Here is a 23,317-nt window from a genome sequence, read left to right as displayed (position 1 = left end):
TGAGGAAAGGGATGGTCTAGGTGCGTAATTAGCACCAGCACCAGAGAGCCTGCCTTTTATCGATCACACTAACACGAAAATCAGTACTGCCCAAGAATAGCTATTTTGTAGATAGGAAGCCAGCTGAAAAGTTAATTTGCTAACCGTGGCAGAACTGGGACCTGACAGCATGTACTCTGAGGCCTGGACCTCTGCTGCATCGCCCCAGAAGCATTTGGACAGGCCTGGAGTGTAATACAGAGGGTCTTCAGGCCAAGTTCAATACAAACGTTAAAAATGACCTGCGGTGCTGTGTGCAGTGGGGGTTAAAGGGTAGTTGGAAAAGACAAGGGCCAGTCTTCATCCCTGTCCCCAATGGCTCTCCCTACCAAATGCCAACAGTCTGCACCTCTTTCTGAGGAGCAGCTGAGTATTAAAGAGACTTCAGCCTGTAAGTGTCCACTCCCTGATTTCTACAGCTTATCTAGCAATTATGATTCCACAACATTTTTGTGATCAGTTTTCTTAACAACCACTCACACTTACCTAGGTTGTATTGCTGGTAAAACGCTTTATATAACAGAGGACTTTGCACTGGGCTATCCATTTCATTTCTTCACCTACCAAAGTAAATAAGAGCAAGAGGGATATACAGTGCAGAAGATATTTTGGAGGTACAAAACAGCTAAGGTTTCATTAAACTCTTCTGAAAGTAATTGACATTTAAAAATCAGGAAGATGTTGGTTTTATTAGTCAACTACGGTCACGATGCAGTCATTATAGATTTCCCCTTCTGTATTCATCCCACCAAACACGAAGCAGAGCAGTGTGTCGGTCTGACTTTCCTCGTGTGAGTCACCACCTCGGGTCACTCTCTTGTCAGTGGACTCCCCTTTCTCAGCATCACAGTTTAGAGGGACAGAATTTGAATCTTCTTTCTCAGAAGTACACATCACTGGCCATGGAATAATACACATGGAATGGTCCAATCGTCCGGGGGGTAGAAAAGTATCAAATTTAAGCAAGGTCCAGTGCTGCTTTTCTGTTAGGGGGAAAAAAAAGGTTCTGTGTTAGGAAATTTCCAGAAATGCTCAGTGATTTGTTACATCACCTGAGCCCTAACAGAAACAGGAAATAAAAGAGAAAAAAACCCTAATGGCAGTGTTACTGCTTTGATGATGTCATTCCCTAAAAGTCTGATTTTCATTCCTTTGGATTTAGACGTGGAGGGACCAAATTGGAAAACCAAAGCATTGCAATACTTTTCAAAGAATGGTCGCATTTGTTTAAAGACCCACAGTGAACACCTGCTCACCTATGTCATATTGGTACATGGTGTCCAGTGCTCCTGTGGGAGTCATCCCTCCGAAGATATACAAGTGCTTGCCCACAGCCACACCTGAGTGGGCAGCACAGCCTGTAGGAGCTGCCCCAGTGGGACTTAGCTTCTGCCACTTCATGTCACCTGCCAAGAGAAAGAGTTTGGGTACAACATGGTCTAGAATGTGGTTTCAAATTTATCTGTCAGACTCCTGGAGTTCGCAAACCAATCACTGAACATCATTCACTAACAGCTCGGAAACAGAGCAAGGTCTAGCATGCATAAAAATTACTTGGAGGAGCTTGACATTCTGTTTGGGTAGTCCAGGTAGGGAGGGGGGGTTCAGTAATCTAGAGTTTTAACAAGCGTCCCAGGTGATTCTGATGTAGGGGGGCTTCAGAGCACACTGAGGAATGTGATATTATCTTTGGTGACCACCACCATTAATTATTTTGGAGCCCAGAAGTAGGTGATTTTCTGTGTGTGTGTGCGCGCGCATGCATGGGTGCACACGCATGTGCACACGTACACATGAGTGCATGTTTTAAATATCAACAGTTCCTTAGAAAGCCACTGAGTGCTGGCTAGACACTAAATACTTGCTTACCTAATTCTCATAACAGCCCTATGAAATTGCTATTACTTCCGCCTACCTTCTTTCTTCTTCCAGATGAGGATATCACCGGATTTTAGGGTTAGAGACCTACCTGGGCAGGAAAGGAGGAAGAAAAGTCGCCAGGAAGTAGTTCCTCAGCGCAAGAGAAAAGGACTTTCTTTTTAAAAATAAGCATTAAAACTCTATTTGACTGCCTGCACGGAATGCTTCTGTGAAGATATTTTCCATCTGTCAATTCAAGGCAGGGTCCAGCATCTCAGAGTTGGAAGGGAGACTCGCTCAGTCCAGCCAAATGTCCTAGCCAATGCAGGAATCCCAGCCAGTGTCACCTGGCCTCAGATGTCACCAAGCCAGAGAACCCATTGTTTGGCAGGGTAGCCCGAGACACAGCACTGCAGTTCTTATGCCTTCTGCCCACTGTTCCAGCTCTTATAGTCTGGAGCAACTCGGAACATGTTCATTTGTTCACTCGTCCACTCACGAACAGATATGCACTCATCACCCGCCATCTGCCACACACTGTGCTAAGTGCTGGAAATTACACTGGGGAACAAAAGAGACAAAGTCCTCACCCTAAAGGAGCTCACAGGTTGAAAGAATGACCCAGAATGAGTCCATGCTCCCCAAGAAATGTCAGCCCTTCAGACACTTAAAGACAATTCTTATGTTCTCCCTAACTTTCCTCTAACCAGTGTTTTTAACGTGACAGTTCTGGCTGCCCACCTCCAGACACACCCCAGAAGTTATCCGTGCCCCTCATGGGCATGGGGTTAATGGCTAATGCCTGAAAGAAATCCAGTTAGGGAACACAAACATAATGAATTTTAATGAAAGAGCAGGGTCGTTGGAAGGATAAGAGATAACGGCTGGGTACACAGCAAATGCTCAGGAAATGATTGCTATTATCGTTATTTATTATTATTATTATTCAGGCCACATTTGAGAGAATTTAGTGAAGTTTCTGCTGTCTGGTCAAGTTACCCACATCTAAGAGCAAGGCGATATTCTATCAAAGCACATTTTATTTGATTTTAAGCAGACAAGCCCCCATGCCCCCCACCCTACTTACTTATATCAATGCAATGGAGATCATCATAGAATTTGTCCCCTGCCAAGCCTCCATGAATGAAGAGCTTTGTCCCTGCTGCCACCATCACATGACCATGCCTGGGGGATGGAGGTATTCCAAGTGTCTCTGGCTGTGACCAGGTCAGAGTGTCTATAAAAGTAAATGCAGTGACATCATATGACAAAGCTATGAGGGACAAACATGAGAAATACGCTTGAGCCTCACTTCCCAGCAAGCAGAGCTGCTCCAAGCAGAAGGTGACTCCAACTTGCCAACCAGTAGAGGCCTCCCTCCCTCTATAGCCTGTACAGCCTCTCCTTGGACACTTCCAGGGCTGGAGAATTCACCGCCTAACACGCCTGCCCCTTCTGCTGGGTATTAGGAAACCATTCCTTGCTTTGAATTAAAACAGACCTTCCTTAAGCTTCCATCTAGAACTTCCCTGGAGTTAAAAACAATGAGTCTGCTTCTTCTGTGACAAGCCTGCAAAGTCTTCTTTTTTCAAGACAACATTCTTAGGTGATTTGCTGGAAGTGTTGGGGGAGGGGCAGAATAGGCTATTTGAAAAGCCAGGCTCCCTGAAGTGGCAGTATAGGCTAATGGTTAGAACATGGGATTTGGCTTTAAAACCAGGTCATTGCACTAAATGACTGTGTGGCCTTGCCCAGTTAATCCTCTAAGCTTCCATTTCTACAGCTATAAAATAGGGAGGAAGACAATTCTGGACAATATCTACCTCTCAGGGTTGAAATATGGATTAAATGAGATGATATACATAAAGCACAGGCAGAGAAAGTACTCATTATATGACAGTTCTCAATATGGTTGTGATCCTAACAGAGGAGATGTGTTTCACCTTCATATCGTCACAGTTATACACGTATAGAATTCTGGAAAATTAATTAATCATTTCAACACAGCAGAAAAGTCTTAAAGGAGTGCTGCAGAGATGATCTGAGACAAAGGCCTGCCCAACAATTTATTTTTGAATTACCATTTGTGGCACACCTGCAGTTGTTCAAGGAGCCCCCAGTGTTCCAAGAAATACAGTTTGAAATAATCTGAAAAGGTTTATGCACAAATAGGTTCATCATAGCCTTGTTTGTAATATAGAAGAATTAGCAATAGGATAAGTCCAGCAACAGGTAAATGGTTGAGTTACTGCTAATCATTATAGACTACTATGCATCATTAAATGTCAAAGACTTTGGGATTACAGGGGAAATGCTTAAGAAAAATACAGGATACAAATATTACATATAGAATTATCTCTGCTATGTAAAAAAAAGACTGGAAGTACACTCAGATGTTAGTAATTTTGGGATGAGAGTGTTTTTTATATATATATATAATATATACACATACACTACATATATATTTTTTCTTCTTCCTTAGAGCTTTATATATTCAAAACCAATATTATTTAAAATTTTAAAAACTGCTTTAAAAGAATCACAAAGCCCATTCTTTCTGGAAAGAGAAAAGTCATACTGTGATGTGTCTTAATTCTTCCAATTTTACTTTGTAAGTTTGAAATTTTTCTAATAATTTTTCTCAAAAAAGGCTGCATCTTTCCTGAAAAACACGCAGGAAAATTATTTTTGTCACATTATGCTTGTGAAGGGTTATTCATAAATGCCCACTAGTAAGAGGAAGAAATGTAAATAAATGCTCCTTAGACAACAATTTGGCAAGAGGTCTCAAATTTTAAATATCCATGCCATTTTGGCCCAGTAATTCCACTCCTCAGCATCTATTCCATATAAATGTTTGTAACACGTACAAAAATTAATGTATATGTTCACTGTAACACTGCTAGCAAAAAGTCAACCAGCAGGAAAATGACTGACTGAATAAGGGATACTCACAGGATGTGCTTTGCAAGGAAATTGGTACTGACTTAGAAAGACATCCACGATGTGTGATTAAATCAATTTTTTTTAACTCCACAGTGTTGGAAGATAAACACATAGATAAGGAGAACAGATCGGTGGTTACCAGGGGGGATGTGGGTGGCAAAAAAGGTAAAGGGGCACATGTGCGTGGTGATGGACGGAAATTAGACTATTGGTGGTGAACACAATGCAGTCTATATAGAAGCTGAAGTATAATAATGTACACCTGAAATTTACACAATGCTATAAACCAAAGAGACCTCAATAAAATAATTTTTTAAAAACCTCCGGGTGTTGTATGTATTTATTCAGATTATTAGTTTTCTCAATTTCATACTTGATTGTGCTTCTCAAGCTTTCATGTGTATACAAATCACTTGGGGATCTTGTTAAAATTCAGTTTCTATTCAGTTGATCTGTGGTGAGACCTGAGATTCTGTATTTGTTTATTTTTATTGAGGTCACATTGGTTTACAACCTTGTGTCAATTTCAGGTGTACATCATTACATTTCAGCTTCTGTATAGACTGCATCGTGTTCACTATCAGAAGTCTGATTTTGAATAAATGATAATAATACAGTTAATATTCATTAGGTGCTTCCTATGTGCCAGGTACCGTGCTATGCACTATATCACGTTATCTCATTTAATCTTTCCAACTCTGTGGTAGGCACTATTACTATCTCTATCTTACAGATCAACAAACTAAGGCCTAGAGAGATTAAGTAACTAGTCTAAAGTAATACAGAAAGTATATGTCAGATCTGGTCCTGAGTCCAGTTTGTGTGGCCTCAAAGTTCATGCTATTAACTACTAAGATGTACCCTTACCCCTGTAAAAGTAAGCTGCAGAACAGTATTTATAATTTGATTCTATGTGTGTGTTTTTAAGTTTTGATATAATTTCAAAATTCATATAAATTCCTATATGTTCATATACACATGTACATAGGGTTATAAATGCACAGGAAAGTCTGGAAGGAGACATCAGGAACTGCTAACAGAGTTTACCTCTGTCTGGGGAGTGGGGAGGAGAGGCTAATCAGGAAACTTACTTTTTTACTTTATAAACTATACTGTTTAAAATTTTTAATTATCATTTATACCTTTTTGAATGCAATTTTGCTGTGGGAAGAAGATATCAGCCAAGGGATATACTGAAGACATCTAGAAGCAAGACACTCAGCCAGCGTGTCATTTTCAAACCTCTGCTTCCTACATCAGGTAAGCCGCAGGCCAGGGTGGCCCTGACCAGGTAAGCGGCAGCCCCGAGGTGCCCGCCATTACATACTTGCGTCAAACACGTGCAGCTCCACATCCCGCACAGGCTGGGCGCCTCTCTCTCCGCCGCCAAACACATACAGCTGGTTTCCAATGGCTGCTGCTGATGTGTGGAACGTCCTTGGGGATGGTGGGGGGCTGGTCATCTCTGGCATGGTCCAGGTCCTGGTTTCTGGTCCAAAGAAAAAGCAGGCACCTAAGACAGACTGAGGGGCCTCTGACCTTGACTCTGAGCCTGGGCAGGGTCACCTTTCAAACCTCAATCTCCCGGGGAGCGTACAGGTCTAGCCAGGGATTTCATGCCACCAAAGTCAAGGAGGGGTAGGGAGGGCGATATTTAGAATTCGCCTAGGTAGATTCAAATCTCCAAGACTGAAAAACCACAAGTGCAATTAAGAATGAGGCCAATTTGTTTCTGGAGGCCTTCTAATACCTCTCTGAACCCTCTTGCACTTTGCAGACTGCTCTGCCCCGTGCGCATTCAGAGAAGCCTAACATCTGCTAAACTCTTACGAGATGCCAGAGACTGGATGTGCCAAATTTCCCAGGATGTGTGGCCATTACAAGAATGTAGACAGTTTCAGCGGCATTAATAATAGTCCCTACTAAACAGTAAGTACTAAATAAATATCAGTTTCCCTGTTTTACAGGTAAGGGGACTGAAGCAGAGATGGATGAAGTCATTCAGGTAAGGTGACATGGCTAGTAAGTGGCTAGTTGAGATTCAAATTCTGTTTCAATAACACTAAGATCTAAGTATTTTCCATTCTTATGACTTGAGAATAAAATTTCACCACCTGAGTAAGTGTGTAGAAGCTGTTTTTTTAGAATGAAGCACGAATTTTATAGACGCCAGTGTTCCATCTGCCAAACCATAGCTACATCAACCACAACAATTACTGAGCATTAATTATGTGCCAGATATTGAGTTAATTTAAATCCTTGCCAAACTTAGCAAGCAAGGTAGGAAGTATTATTATCCCAAAGGGACAGAGAAGACCAACTGTTACACAAATCAATATATTGTTGGTAGAGGGAACTGGGCAGGAGTTGACTGTCATGTGAAAAAAGTTTAGGTTGCTAGTATTTAACAAAATGCATATTTAAACAACTAGATACAAGTTTTTTTGCCTGTCAAATCAGCAGTGTTTAAAAATGATAAAGTCAATGCCAGTAGGAGTGAAACAAGCATTATTAAGCACAGCTGGAAAGAGGCTAAGTTGGAAAAATCTTTCTGGAGAGCAATGGGGTAGCAGGTATCAAAAGCCTTAAATTCACATTGTTTTACTTAGTCTTTTTATTTCTGGGCATGAATTCTAAGAAAATAATTTGAAATATAGTCAATGACTTCTGAACAAAGATGGTCACTACTTTGTCATTTATAATCCAAAAAATCTGAAAACAACCTAAATTATGGTTATCATCAAAAAATGGAGAATGACACAGCCATTAAAAATGATGTTAACAAAGCATTGTTAATAGGAAATCATTTCTGCAGTAATTACGAAATTAAAAGGAAAAAGGTAGAATAGTGGAATGGTGAAATGTATGATCTCAGGCTTATAAAAACGCAGAGAAAAGACAGAAAGGAAGTGCACCAAGATGTTCTAAGAGCCTCACTGTCATAGGATTGTGGATGGCTTTTGTCCACATATTTACACTTTTCAAACATTTTACGATAAATATAAATTATACTTAAAAAGAGAAAAACAAAACAACTTTTTTAACTGACAAAAACACAAGTCCACTTCCCACAGGCGGTTCAGCAACATCCTCGCAGCAGTGACGTTTCCAAACTGCCTTCTCTGTGATAAAACTGCCAGTGAGAAAGTCAGGAACTTTCTACTTTTTGGCTAAAAGAAACATACCAGGAGGATCTAGGTCAGAGTTTCTTAACTTTGGCACCACTGACATTTTAAGACCAGATAATTCTTCTCGTGGGGGGCTGTCCTGTGCATTACAGGACGTGCAGCAGTGTCTCCCGCCTCTACCCACTAGGTGTCAGTAGCAACCTGCTGGCTCTGAGTTATGATACCCAAAGATGTTTTCAGACACGGCCAAATGTCCCCTATGGGACATCAATCGCCCTCATTTGAGACCTCCTGATCTAGGTGACTTGGGTTCTCTAGCCTGACTCAGTCACTGACTCCCTGGTGACTTTAGGAAAGTCACTTCCCCTCAGTGGACCTGGGCTGCCCACTTGGCATAGCTGTTCTCTGAAGTCTCTTCCAGCTTTGGCTTTTAAGAAGTTGACAATTGTACATGTTACCAGGAAAATAAAATGCAATTCTGTTATTTTCAGATTCTGCTAGAAGTTAAACGTCCTATTTTCTACAACATCAGCAAAGTTAGATTATTCAGTAGAATCCAAATGGGTTTGGGTACAGGAATTGGAAGTGGATTTTTTAATTTCAGTAAATAAAATAACCTTTGGCTACTTACCAGGATTCAGAACTTGCAGGCAATTTCGATTTCCTGACTGGTCGGCACCTCCAAACACCCAGATGCTGTGAGGTGTGCAGGAGGGGACGAAGCTGGCATGCTCGTAGCGGGGCAACAGGCCCTCCGAGGTGGCTAAATCCCACTGGTGTGTTCCTAGAAAACATTTCACCCAGTTCCCAGGTTGCTGCCAACTGCTTATACTGATCGACAAACGTGGGGCAGGGTAGTGAGGAGAAGAGGGTCAAAAGCCGTCAGAACACTCAAAGGGGATGTGGTCAACCTCCGAAGAGTTCTAGACTAGGCACCCTGGGGGCCTCCGCCTAATCCATAAACACTCTTCTACGGAAGCTGTCCCCACTCTCCCAACCCCAGGGGCAGATCCCAGAAGACTTGTTTGTACTACAACACCTTCACTTTCAGGCCTTGGCTGATGGGGTCAAAGGTAGCTGCTTGACCCAAAATGGGCCCATCAGATCCTCCCTCCCAAAAACCTGGAATTCAAACAGATTTCTGGATTTGAGCCACCGTCTTCTACCACGTGTGGAGAAGCAGAGAAAGCCAAAGTATGGAGACGAGAAGAACGAAACATCGACATAAAGAAGCAGATCTTCCCAGAGAAAGTGAGAGAGGAAGTAGATGGTTTTTTGACAGCCTTCCAATTCCTGCTTCCACTCTCTCCTGAGGCTAGGCTGTATTTCCTGCTCTGGGGGTCCTCATTTTTTCGCTGGTTTAAGAGAGTTTCTGTTACCTGTAACTAAATGATTTCTGGCTAAAACAAGTTCACAGAATAATAATAGCTAACTTATTCTTTTTTGAAGAAGAAGATCAGCCCTGAGCTAACTACTGCCAATCCTCCTCTTTTTGCTGAGGAAGACTGGCCCTGAGCTAACATCTGTGCCCATCTTCCTCTACTTTATACATGGGACGCCTACCACAGCATGGCTCTTGCCAAGCAGTGCCATGTCCGCACCCGGGATCCAAATCAGTGAACCCCAGGCCGCTGAGAAGTGCAACGTGTGAACTTAACCGCTGCACCACTGGGCTGGCTGTCCCCATAACTATGCTTTATTTTAGTTAGCAAGCCACTTCCATAGGATCTTCACAGGCATTATCTTGTTAGATCATTACATCTGCCAAGAAAGCAAGTTCTCTCCATTTTACAGGACATGGAAGTCCAGATGGTTTAAATGCATTAGCCAGAGTCACAAAGGTAGTAACAGGTTACAACAAAGATGTAACTGAATTGGACAGTGAGCTTCTTGAGGGCTGGAACAGACTTAACTTACCTTTGATTTCCTACTGCAGGGTGTAGAAATTCAAATGCCTAGATAGGAGTGGAGGGAATGAGGCAAATTGGAGCAGGAGAACCCCACCAACAGGGGGCAGCTCAGCTCCAAATAATTGTTGCCATGGAGACATACAGGCCTACTGATGTCAGATTTTCCAAAATTATCAAAAGAAGCCGAACCATTTCTATTTTTACATGTAGACTCCTGTACATTTGGTTGGGAAACTTAGCTTAAAATAACAGCAAAGTTACATGGACCAAAGAAAACACATATGCGGGTCACCAGTTTTCTTCTGCCATTGTGTACAGTACATAGCAGTCACTGTTGGCTCATCCACTCATTCATTCATCCATCCAAAAACTTATAAAGCACCTATTCTGTGCCAGGCACTGTGGTAGTGGCTGGGGATGCAATGATGAGCAATATAACCATGTTCCCTGTTTCCAAGAAGTTTATACTCTTGTGAGGAAGACAGACAAGAAATAATCACATGTGATAAAGGCTGTGAAGGGGGAAAAGGATGCGAAAGTGCAGGACACTATGGAAGTACAGAGCGTGGATGTGACATTCTGATTGATATTAAGAAATATATATTTGATCTTCATCAGTTCCAGGCACAGAGCTCCTAATGAAACCCTTGGAATTTCTTAAGTAATAGGATCGTTAAAGATGTCTTTTGTAACAAGCCCCTGTCAACCACACCTGAGTTTATGTTAATGAAGTGACTTTTGGAAAGCCCCTAAGGATAAGGGCTAGTTTCCAGGGGAACCAACCACAATATTTGAGGGCTGGAGGTTGAATCAATCACCAATGGCTAATGATTTCATCAATTATGCGTACGTAAAGAAACCTAAATAAAAACTCAAAAGCAGGGGTTTGAAGAGCTTCCAGGCTGGTGTACACATGGAGGTGCAGGGAGCATGGTGCACCTGGGAGAGGGCCTGGACGCCCTATGCATCTCTTCTATCTGGCTTTTCCTGAGTTACATTTTTTTATAATAAATGGATGATCTAGTAAGTAAACTGTTTTCCTGAGTTCTGTGAGCCACTCTAGCAAATTAATGGAACTTGAGGAGGGGGTCATGGGAACCTCCAATTTATAGTTGGTCAGTCAGAAGCACAGGTAACAGCCTTGACTTGTGACTGGTGTCTGAAGTGGGATGGGGGGTTTGTGGGACTGGGCCCTTAACTTGCGGGATGTGATCCCGACGACAGGGAGATCTTGTCAGAAGTGAACTGAGTCATAGGACACCCAGCTGGTGCTGCAGAATTGCTTGGTGTGGGAAAAAACCCTCACACGTTCGGTGGCCAGAAGTGAAGTAGTGAGACTAGTGTTGAGACGAGACACAGGAGCAGAGAAGGAAAACGGGAGCTTCTCCTTTACAGTGGTAGTGCCTGAACCAGTTCAGAATCACCAGGGAGAGCTTCCTGATGGAAGTGACATTTAATCTGGAACCTGAAACCTAGAAGATAAGGAAAGGGAAGAGCCTTCCAAGTAGAGGGAACAATATGTGCCAAAGCTTAGAGACCAGAGTTCAAGATGTGTTCAGGAACTGAAGGATACTCAGTGTGGCAAACCTGGGCTTGGGAGAGCCAAGAAATGAAGTTGGGAAAGGCTTGAAGTGCAGAAGTGGCATGGTCACGTTTGTATTTTAGACAATACTCTCTGCCTGGGTCTGAAAAATGCACTGTACGGGGGGTAAACTTGGAAGCAGGGCCCCAGAGAGGAGGCTGTTGTAAAATCTAGTTGAGAGACAACAATGCTTGGATTACAGTAGAAGTAGTGGAAATGGACAGACGTGGATGATAATAGAGCTATTAGGATTTGGTGAATAACTGGATATGTGGATGGAAGAGGAAGTAGTCATCAATGTCTCCGGAGGAAATATTTGATGAATGAATGGCTGGATATCCACGGCTCCATATAAACTCTTTCTCCCAAAACTGAGAGGTATTGGTTCCCCTAAAACTGAGGGGTATTTGTTGGGTGGGTGTGTTCCAGGGGTCTGCTGAGACCTTAGGGACCTCTCAGTGAGGTTCATGTTCTCAGAGGAAAACCCTGTTGTCTTGTCTGAGCTGGTGTTCTTAGGAATGCTCTGGTCATGGCCAGCCACACAAAGCCCTGGTCTGGCCGCAGGGCACATGCTCTGCAGCTGCTGGCCTTACCCAGATCCATGGTGTGCACATCAGAGAAGCTTCTGTTTGGATCTGCTCCTCCAACAATGAAGACCTTCCCTCTCTTGGCGTCTCCAACTGGAGGTAAATATGAGCAGCTGTGGCCAACCCGAGCACAGGGGCTGTCTCCACGGGGGGTCAAGGTATACCTGCCAAAGAGAGGATGTATTCAGGAGGCTTAAGCAGAGAATAAATGCAGTGGCGTGTTCTTCCCATTCTTCATAAAAGAGTCACCAAAATGGTCTTATACATACACAGACACTTTAAATTGTATCCAGTAAAGCACCATTTCCCTGATTAGTAACAGTACCTTCCGTTTGCACATAACCTTTGATTTTTCAACTTGGTCACTACTTTCATTTCACATTAACCTCATGGGGATGCACTGGGCTAGTAACTGTCCCCATTTGGTAGATGGGGACACCCAGAAATGTTCGATGGTGCATCCTGGCACAGGACAGCAGTTATGAGCACGGTTGGTGAATTCAGACAGACCAGGTTCAAGTTCCAGTTCAGGGGCTTTCTAGATGTGTGATCTCCTGGAAGTCATTTAACCTTCCTGAACCTTAGCTTCCTCGGTTGTAAAATGGGGACAGCAATAGCTCTTCCCTGTAACGAATGAGATGAAGTCTCGTAACAGGGCAGGGAAGGACTCAGTGAATGGCGGCTAGAGCTTTATGTGCAATCACGTAGGAACCTACAGCCCCAACGCTCTTGCCCTAGCCACTGATGCTTCCCTCTGACAAGTAATGTTCTAGAATTGATTGATTTTAAGAGCTTTTCCAGATCACTCACCAAGCTCGACCTGATAGAAGCCAAAGCTAGGACTTTGAAAAATCGAATACAAGATCCATTCATTCCACTCTCTAAAGTTATTCTGAATGCTGACTGAGAAAACACTTCAAGCTTCCTGATTAGAAAAGAAAACTCCGTGGCTGTTTTTCAGGCCCTGTCTTATTTGACCTCTCTGGCATTTCATGTTCCTGACTCCTCCCTCCTCCTTGTACCTTTTTCATCTGGCTTCCCCACATTCCTCCCTTTTGGTTCTCTGCCCACCTTCTGGCTGCTCTTTCCATTTCCTTCCCTAACTCCTTTCCCACTAGCCTTCTCCTAACCCTCAGTATCCTTGGATTCTCTTCTCTTCTCCTCAGTCTACAGCTGCTTACCTGATCAGTTTTACCTGTACTGATGGCTTCAATGACCACCCATCGAAATACTCATTAGTGATTTCCAAATCTCTATTCCTTTTCCAAATCCCTCTTCTGATGTCCAGACTCACATATCCCATCACCCCTGAATAATTACTAACAATGTACTATGCACACTGGCAACTTCATTACAACCCTGGTTTCACTTAATCTGCATAAAACCCCTTTGAGGACAGTACTATTATCTTTTGAGTCTTATAACTGAGGACCCAAGGCTTAGAAAGGCTATATAACTTCCCCAAGAGCACAGAGCCATCCAGATACATGGGGAATAAGACAAAAAAAGGCCCTGCCTTCACAGCCCTGACAGACTAGTTGGGAAGACAAACACGAAATTGATAATTTCACAAATATCTATTTCATTTCAATTGCGTGATAAAGGAGTACAGAATATATACAAACTTTATAATATGAGAACATGTCATAGGGGAACCTAACCCTGTAAGGAGAGGTGGGAGAGGAAGGATAGACAGAGAAAGCTTCCATTTGAACTGAGATCTGAAGTACGAGTAGAAGTTAGCTGGGCAAAGAGAGGGACAAAAGATGGCAAGAGTGATCAGGTAGACGGGCCAGCACATACAGTTCCTGAGAGGGGCAGTGCAAGGCACGCAAGGAAGAGAAAGAGAACAAAGGATGAATAAGGGGATTTGAGGTTAGAAAGACAATCAAGGACAGATCATGCAAGGCTCAGTGGGTCGTTTTAAGGACTCTGGTTTTTATCCTAAGACCAATGGAGGGGCACAAAAGGTTTTAAACCAGGGAACGCGATGATCAATTTATGTTAGGTAGACAGCAAGAGTGGATGCAGGGAAGCCAGATCAGAGACTCTCCTCCGAGGTCATGCAGAAGCAGAGTGTCTTCTCTAAGTCTTTCGTGAGCCCTGCTTCAGCACCGATCACACTTCATCACCATCACCTGCTTAGTGTGCAGCCCCCATTACACTGAGCACTGAGACTATTCACCTTTGTACCTTCAGCACCTACACAGCAGCTGCCCCTGTCGGGCCGGTGCTAGCTGCTGAATGAAGGGTTGGTTGAGCAAGCAGCCAAGAAACAGTGAAGCCAGATTAATTCAAATCCAATTCCCTGAAAATCTTAGAAATGAGTCAGGGCTTGGGGGAAGACACACTGTTGGAGCTGAGGACGCCAGATGGTCAGTGCCTCCCTCTTCTTGGTAAATGGATTTTAATAAAATCAACATCTGCTCTGTGATCATTATTGTCCCACTATCTTTCCTCTGAAGACCTTCTCAGACAGTTTGAGTCTAATTACCAGAAACTGCAGACAGTCTCATCTCTACTCTTTTTCATTGATGATCAAATATGTTAGTAAACTACTTATAAATGAAACAAAAACTCATGTTTTTCTCTGTCTGAATCCTTCCTTACAGACCATGTTGCTTTCCTGGGCTTGTCTCCAGGCTCCAAGACTGGCAGCTGCTTCATGGTGTCCTATGCATGAGAAAGAAAGGCAGTTTATAGACATTCACGATTATCTTCTACCTGAAACACAGAACAAATCAAGTCACTCCCTTCTTTAAAACCTTTCCTGCTGATGTATCAATTTCCAGGAACTGATGAATTTGAATAGGCCTTATCAACTTTTTGACATAAACTTATATTTGGGAGGCAAACATAGCACAACTTTTTTTTTCCTCTAAAGATTTTATTTTTCCTTTTCTCCCCGAAGCCCCCCGGTACACAGCTGCACATCTTTAGTTGTGGGTGCTTCCAGTTGTGGCATGTGGGATGTCGCCTCAGCATGGCCTGACAAGCGGTGACATATCCGCAGCCAGCATTCGAACCAGCGAAACCCTGGGCCGCCAAAGCGGAGGGCGCAAACTTAACCACTCGGCCATGGGGCCGGCCCCTAACACAACTTTCTTAACACAATTACAGAAGTTTTTTTAGCTAAAGTTTTGTGTATGTGATTTTCGTGGGAAGGGGCATATGATACCAAAATAAATTTTCAGAGGTCATAAGATGTTTATGTTTATCAAAAGATAAAATATTTTCAAAGGCTGAGAAATACTGAACTCTTGGATAAATCCTAGCCGCAGCACGGCATTCAAGATCTTCTGGTCTCAACTTTCTTTTCAGGAACTCATCTCCACAATTTCTTGCTATATTGAGCTGTTCTTCCTATACTCGTTGTTCCTTTAACATGGCAGGCCCTTACATAACTTGCATCCTGTGCTGCTTTCTCTACCTGAAATGTTCCTTCCCTTCTCGTCAACTAAAAAACTCCTAATCAACCTCGAAAACCCAGTTCAAATGTCCCCTCCTCAGTAAAACACTCCCTGATTTGCTGCTTTCCACTCACGTCCTCAAGTTACGTCCTTCTCCCTCTGAAGGTATCTATTTCAGCCACCATCATTTCAGGGATCATCTTAAATGTAATTATCTATTTAAAAGTCTCTAGACTAGGTTCCAGACTAAATTCCACTAGACTAAATTCCAAGAGAGCTGGGCCTGTCGGACTCATTCAAAGAACCTACCAATGGGCCCGGGATAGAGTAGAAGTGAGAGATGAGAGAAGGAAGTAAGAAAATGGATGGGATTTCTGAGAGATGATAAATTCAACCTTAGGCTTCAGCCACTGATGGCTGTCCCCAAAGCCCAAAGCTCAGTGGGGTAAACTTCCCATGGACAGGACTTGCCGCAGCCGCCGCTACCAGCCCCATCCCCCAGTCCCACCCCCGCGTGGCAGCGATAAGAGCCAGGAGACAGGGTCGGGTGAGAACAGGCTGGTTCCTTTCCGTCCAAGTAGCCCGGCCGGAGCCCGAGGAGGCCCCCCTCAGCGCTTTCCACTCGCCCGGGCCCACCCCCTAAAGGATACGGCCGCCCCCCACCACCGGGATCGCGTCGGACCCTCGGTCCGGAGGCCGCATTACCTGCGGTGGCTTGAGCCAGTCCCGGGCCTTGGCTCCGCCCCTAATGGGGGCGGGGCTTGAGCCCTCGCCCCGCCCCGAGACCCCGGAAGAGCGCGGCGGCCAACCGCTCCCCTGCTTCGGGTCCCCCGGGCCGGCCTTGGAAGGGGCGGCGCGCTGGGCGCCCGGGTGCCGGCTGGGTTGTGCATGTCCCGGGAACCGGCAGGTCGGGTCGTCTCTCGGGCTCTCTCCCCTCGGCTGGGTTAATAAGCCGGAGCTACTTGGAAGCGACTTGCAAGCGAAATGCCAGGGGTTGGGCATCCTCTTGTGGGACCCGAATTACGCCGGCAGGTGGGCTGTCCTAAAGGGGCTAGGATATTTTCAGTTCTGGAGGTTGTTAGAAATAGTTTCTGAAAGGGAGAGTTAAGGGTGCCTTCCTCGGTGTGAAATCTCTCTGTGCAGTCTTTAGGCCAGTTCAAGCTTTGGCGCCTTAAATAGCTGACTCACTCCTTAATCAGCGTTTGTAACTATGGCAGACCCTATGCTGAACCAGACGAACACGGCCCGTGGCCTCCTGGAGTTCACCATCTAACTCGAGAGAAAGATTAACCAGGAAAACAAATAACTAGGAACATTTGTAAAAAGTGCAAGAAATAAAAAGTTCATCAATGAGTACCTATTCTGGAGGAAGTCACTTTTCTCTAGGCATCAGTGTCACTGCCTGTGAAATGGAGCTCAGGAGATTTTTGTCACAAGGTGATGGTGGAGAATACGTGAGTTAGTGTCTATCAAGTGCTCAGTGCCCAGCAGCTGGTGCAGACCTGGTCCTCCGTAAAGTGTGATGCTATTCCTAGCTATAAATGAACTCTAGACACCAGCCCTGAGTTAGACACGTTCACATGCATTCTCTCTGGTCTCTTTTCTAACCATAGGTTCCCCATGGCTGTCCTGAAAATGCAGAGGTGTCTCACCCATGTCTATGTTTCAGGGAACCCCATAATCACTTAGGAGGGCTGAGGCCAGTCGTTGTGTCCTAGGATATAAGAAACCACTAAGGAAGGAAATCACGGGAGCTCCTGGAGTCCAGAGCAGACTGGGAAGCAGTCACACATATTCTTGTTCAAATCCAGGCTCCAGCACTAACCTTGACATTTAGCGTGTTAATTACCCTCTCTGAGCCCTAGTTTCCTCATCTCTAGAATGGGAATAATAATACCTACCTCACGGAGCTGTTGAGAGCATTTGATAGTACAAGTGAAAGGCCAATTTGGGGAATCTTTTAGCTGCTTGAAACTATAGGTGAAAATTTATTGACAAAATAGAATTCGAGGTCTGCAGCTCTTCTCACTGCTCAAATCTTATTTCAAACCCCTGAAGTCTTTGTGAGTTCCCATAGTAACAGAAAAATCCCCATCGACAGTCTGCCAAAGGGGAGTTTAGAGAGTAGTCAGCCATTCTGCTCTCCTTCAGGAAAGAACACCAAGGCCGGATTGGCTCTGCCATATGTCCGTGTACATCTAGATGGAGATTTCTGCTCAGAGCTGCAGAATGCTCTGACAGCCCTTGTGTCTCTTGGCTAGATCCATTTCAAGATGCCATGCTTGAGTTGCACATAAACAAGAAAAATTGGAAGAGGTTTGTGGGAAAAGTAGCAACCAGTTTTCATCGTGGGACCTATGCTGTTGGACTAAAAATTACATTTCAGAAAGTGCCGGAAGGAAGTTTTGAGATGTCTTTTTAAAATGGAAATCAAGGTCCAGGGAAGTTAAAGTGACTAACCCACATAAATGGCAGAACCAGGAGCCCGGATCTCCTGCTTTGTGCAAGGAAAACTAAGAATATTTCCAGTCAGCAAGCTCTGTACACGGTCTCCATCCCAAACTACCCAGTGTGTCTATCACCTCTCCCAAGAACTTGCCCAACACGCTGAGGGATGCTTCCCTCCTTTCTCTCTGCTGTGGATGTCAAGACTGTGGTTCAGTGAAGGAGCAGGGAGCTTACTGCCAGACAGTTTGGCAATGTGACGAGTGCCATGTATTCACTGGAAGGGGACACCATCCACTTTCATTACCTACCTGTTCACTGACTTATCAGCAAGGGAAGCAATGACGCTGGTGACACCTTCCTTTTAAGCACTTTACAGTTTATAAAGAATACTCATATCCATCTTCCTATTTCTCTTTCTTCCCGATTCTGAGAAGGCATCTTGACTAGGAGTCATTTCCAATTACTGAGGTTCCGAGACGAAAAGTGAATTGCTAACTTTCCAAAGAGGACAGTTTGAAAAAAAAAGGTCGAAAAAGAAAAGGGGCTGGCCCCATGGCTGAGTGGTTAAGTTTGTGTGTTCCACTTTGGGGGCCCCGGGCTTTGCCGGTTCAGATCCTGGGTGAGGACATGGCACCCCTTGTCAAGCCAAGCTGATGTGGCGTCCCACATGCCACAACTAGAAAGACCTGCAACTAAAATATAAAACTATGAACTGGGGGGATTTCGGGAGAAAAAGCAGAAAAGAAAAAAAAAGTCAAACAACAGTGGCATCTTTTCCTGATTTGGATATTTTTCTCTAAGAAACTCTGAGCATATTATCCCTTTACTTTTTTTCCCCAAAAGTCTTAAATTTTACCTCTTCAGAAAGGCCTTTCCTGCCCACCCAATACTCAGAGCTAACACTTACATGACACTCACTCTGCACATAAGATTGTTTTAAACCCTTTCCATATATTAACTCCATTAAATCTCAGTACAAACCGATAAGTATTATTATCATCTCCATATGAGGTAGGCACTTTTATTATTTCCATATAGATGCTGAGAAACTGGAGCACAGAGAGGATAAATAACTTTGCCAAAGTCCCACAGTGAGTATTAGAGCCTGGACTTGAACTCTGGCCTTCTGGTGCTAGACCGCACACTTTTCCTCCACTACATTGCCAACCTAAAGTAGGCCTCTTCCACTGCATTTTTCTTACTCACAGTATGCCTTTTTTCCCTTTATAGTACTAATTACACTTTGAAATTCGTGGTTTGCTCATTTATATGTTCATTATTTGTCTCCTTTTCAGACTGTAAGCCCAATGGGGCCAGGGATCACGTCTGTCTCATTCATAACATAGGTACTATATAACTATTTGTTGACCAAATGAAGAAATGTATGCTAGTGGGCACCATTCATTCTGCAGCAAACATTTACAAATTACATTTTATTTTGAAACAATTTCATACTTACAAGACAACTGCAAGAATGATACAAAGAACTTCACCTAGAGTCCTCATTAAAGTTTAGCCAAATGTCCCCAAAATACACTTTAGAGCAAGAGGATCCAGTCTAGGGTCACTTGAACAAAAAATATTTATTTATTTATTTATTTATTTTTGAGGAAGATTAGCCCATCTGCTGCAAATCCTCCTCTTTTTTTTGCTAAGGAAGACTGGCCCTGAGCTCACATCCATGCCCATCTTCCTCTACTTTATACGTGGGATGCCTACCACAGCATGGCTTGCCAAGCAGTGCCATGTCCTCACCTGGGATCCAAACGGGCAAACCCTGGGCTGCCGAAGCAGAACATGCACGCTTAACTGCTGCGCCACTGGGCCGGCCCCAAAAAATATTTATTGAGTACCTGCTACTATTTGGATTATATAACAGTCTCCTAACTGGTCTTTCAGATGCGACCGTTCTTCCTACAGTCTCATGCAGCAGCCAGGGTTATCCTTTTAAAACTAGTTATGTCATGTTACTCCTCTGCTCAAAAGCCTGCAATAACTCCCATTGCATTAAAAGTAAAAATCAATGTTTTTTTATCTCTCTTATTCCTCTCACCTTGTTCAACCAGACTAATCTTGCCATTTCCCAAAAGATTCTAGACGTGTTTCCATCTTAGGGCCTCTGCATCAGTTCCCAATAATTTCCCTCAAGTATCTGCACGGCTAATTCCCTCACGTTTCTGTTGGTTCTTAGAAATGCATCACCCCACCTCCCTTACCCTGCTGGTTTCTTTCCCTTCGAACTTATCACTAATATGCTATACAGTTATTTATTATATTTATTGTTTATGTTCTGTCTCCTCTACTAGAATGTAGCTACGAGTTGAGGATAGGGATCTTTGTCTATTTTGTTTGCTGAATATCCCAAGCGCCTACAACTGTACCTGGCACATAGTCTGTTCAATAAATAGCTGTTGAATGAATGAATGTCGAAGATATACTAAGTGCCAGGTCCTGTTCTAGGAGCTGCGAGTACAACAAAAAACTCCCTGCCCTCCTGGGACTCACACTGAAGTATACTTAAACTAGTCAGACCAGATATCCCAATCTCAGCTCCTCTGCCTATTCCCTGTGAGATTTGGGGCAAGTTACTGCACCTCTCTGAGGCTTGCTTTCCTATCAGTCGTTATGAGGATTAAACGAAAAGACAGCAGTTGTATAGCATTTAGCATAGGAAATGCTTTAATATTTGTTTTCCTTCCTTCCAGACTAGAAGACTGGTAGTCTGACATCTCTGCCACAGGTTTAGGCAAGGTTTTCACAGAGCCTTGCTAAGGTGCAGACAGGTTACTATGGCTAGGTTAGGTTTACCCAATTTTTAACTGAAGGTGTTCTGGTGAGACAATGCTTAATAGGGTCAGAGTGAGAAACCAGGGAATGGCTAGGGTCAACTACTTCGCCGTTTTGCATCGGAAAAGCCTCGCTGGGTCCCCAGAGGTGAAAATCTGGAGGAAGGAAGGGAGAGGAAAAGAGGAGTACCTGGCCACTACTAAAAACTACAAATCCCAGCACTCTCCGCGGCAGACAACTACGGGTCCCAGCAGGTAACAGGGTTTGCACCGAAAGGGCCTCCAGGAGCCTGCGGCCTGGGTTCAGCGGGAGAAGGTGTGGGGCGTGCCGAGGCAGCGGGGAGAATCCGGTCAAGCTTTACGCCGCTGCGCAGATGCCTCTCACGGGCCGGACGTGACGTAGGAAGAGTTCCGGCTTCGGCCTTCGCCGCTGCCGCCGCTGGTACAGCCGCCGTCGCCGCCGCCGTCGGGGCTTGTTATTTCTAAAATGGCGCCCCTAGACTTGGACAAGTATGTGGAGATCGCGCGGCTGTGCAAGTACCTGCCGGAGAACGACCTGAAGGTGAGCCCGGCTGGGGCGGGAGCGCTGCTTGCGGGGCTCGCCCCTTCCGGCAGCGGGGTGCCCGCCGGCTCGCCCTTCCTCCCTCCGCGGGACCCCCGCCGGCATCCCGTCCCGTCCCGGCGGAGGGCCTAACGCGGGGCGAGGCGACCCGGTGCGACTCGGCGTCGCGCGGAAAGCGGGGGAGCCCGGGTCCCCCGAATACTGTCCCCGTTTCCTGAGCGGGGAGCCCCAGGGATGCTGCGGCCTCTGCCCCAGCCTTGCCCCCCCTGGTCTCCTGCTGCCCCAGGGCTCCAAGCCCTAACAGCTTTGCTTAGAAGGCTCCTCTCCCCTAACCCCACAGCCAGAGTCCCGGACTCCGAGCCCAGCCCCAGCGGGCAGTGCCCTCGGCATGGGGTCATCCCTCTAGAGGCGGTGACAGGAGCCGGGGTGGCTGGCGTCTGACAGGAGATGCCGCTTGCTCCCGGGACGCGGCCCCAGTGTGTGTAGGTTTGGGGGGAATGGGACCAGGGTGGGCCGGAGCGGTTCGGTAGTGATGTGAGGACGTTCAGTCGTCCCTCTTTGCGTCCTACTCCCCGACTGCTTTTTAGGGGTGTTGGTTTGCGTCTGCTAAATCAGGTATGAGTCCCGTTTTCGAGTACATTGTTGAGCTGATTTAAGTGGGTAAAGGAGTAGGCCCTCCAGAAATACAAATACTTTTCTGTCCTTCAAGTCGTTCTCCCATCATCCCTTCTTAACTCAAGATTTCGTTTTCTTGGTTTTCTAAAGAAGGAGAGTTGTTTCTTGTTGCTGCCGAGTGCAAACGACAGTAAATGTATGTGTGGGTAAAGGATGAATGTAAGAGTAAAGGAATGTAAATCTTTGGCTCACTGCTTTTTTGACAAGTGTTTTCTGCGTTTGTTCAAATCAGTGCTTAGTGTCTAGCGGCGTTGAGCAGTTAGTGCTAGTGTCTGTTGTATTCGTTCAGTTGACTTTGATTTACTATTTGGTCAGTGGGTAAACTGTTGATAGTTTTTTCTTTTTTAGGCTGTGGGTTGAAAGCGATTTATCTTTGTGAATTCTTTCGCTTAACTCAGATATTACTGTTTTTTTCTTTGGCTGTCTTTTTTTGGTGCAGGAAGTTGATATTTAACATCAGTCAACAAGTATGCAAAATGTTTAAGACCACAGGAGCTGTTGTGAATGTAACTTACTTGTACTTAGATGTTAGTAATGTGTGCTACATGATAGGGGAGCCGTTCTTGTGCGTTTTCCCCTTTTTAGTAGGATAATTTAATGAAAATGAGGGCAAAGCCAGTATTAGTAGAAATGTAGCTTTCATACTCATCCCAGTCCTTCAGACATTAGTTTTGTGGCTCCTTTCTGCTATGTATTTTTTTAGGAAACAAGATACAACCCACATTGGGACTCAATTCATGGAAAACTAACCAGACATTTTTTGGCAGCGTTGTTAATCTGGTAAATGAAGTTCGTTTTTGCATGTCAGTGAATTGATGTGAAATTTTCTTTTATGTAACATATGTAAAGTGGTTTTAAGCTTTGTGTTTATAATGAGTAAAATGTTGATTATGAAAATGTATCTTGATATTAACTTGAATTTGAATATTGAAATGATTTGGAAGATAATCAGTTGGACTTTAGACTTCTGAATTTGATAAACATTAGATTTCCTTCCTACCTTAAGGAAATATAGTCATTAAACCATTTCATTTTCCTTTGCAACACAATTGAACTGTACTTAGCATCTATTTCTTTTTTTTTAAACTTTTTATTAAGATTATGGTAGTTTACAACCTTGTGAAATTTCAGTTGTACATTATTGTTAGTCATGTTGTAGGTGCACCACTTCACCCTTTGTGCCCTTCCCCCACCCCGCCTTTGCCCTGGTAACCACCAATCAGTTCTCTTTGTCTCTGTGTTTAACTTCCACCTGTGAGTGGAGTCATACAGAGTTCGTCTTTCTCTATCTGGCTTATTTCACTTAACATAATACCCTCCATCCATGTTGTTGTGAATGGGATGCTTTTATCCTTTTTTATGGCTGAGTAGTATTCCGTTGTAT

General features: G+C 44.3%; 2 protein-coding genes across 2 annotated transcripts in view; one reads left to right on the top strand and one right to left on the bottom strand.

Annotated features, from left to right (window-relative positions):
• Positions 1-709: 709 nt before the first annotated feature.
• RABEPK (Rab9 effector protein with kelch motifs) lies at positions 710-16,210 on the bottom strand. Its single transcript, XM_046672754.1, has 8 exons — positions 16,168-16,210; positions 14,667-14,725; positions 12,059-12,216; positions 8,605-8,757; positions 6,173-6,334; positions 2,987-3,136; positions 1,296-1,445; positions 710-1,022 (listed from the first exon to the last, which is right to left on the bottom strand). Exons 2-8 carry the CDS (start codon positions 14,717-14,719, stop codon positions 730-732), a joined length of 1,119 nt encoding a protein of 372 aa, XP_046528710.1. The 5' UTR covers positions 14,720-14,725; positions 16,168-16,210; the 3' UTR covers positions 710-729.
• A 4,789-nt stretch (positions 16,211-20,999) lies between these two features.
• The window catches only part of PPP6C (protein phosphatase 6 catalytic subunit), a 33,174-nt gene continuing 30,856 nt past the window's right edge, over positions 21,000-23,317 (top strand). Inside the window, exon 1 of the mRNA XM_046675866.1 lies at positions 21,000-21,258. Within this exon, the coding sequence (XP_046531822.1) occupies positions 21,184-21,258 (75 nt within the window). The 5' untranslated portion in view covers positions 21,000-21,183. The remainder of the gene's footprint in view (positions 21,259-23,317) is intronic.

Source organism: Equus quagga, chromosome 1 (assembly GCF_021613505.1).
Source record: "Equus quagga isolate Etosha38 chromosome 1, UCLA_HA_Equagga_1.0, whole genome shotgun sequence".
Classification (NCBI taxonomy): Eukaryota; Metazoa; Chordata; class Mammalia; order Perissodactyla; family Equidae; genus Equus; species Equus quagga.
The sequence above is the reverse complement of the archived record's forward strand: the minus strand, read 5'-3'. Positions and strand labels throughout refer to the sequence as shown.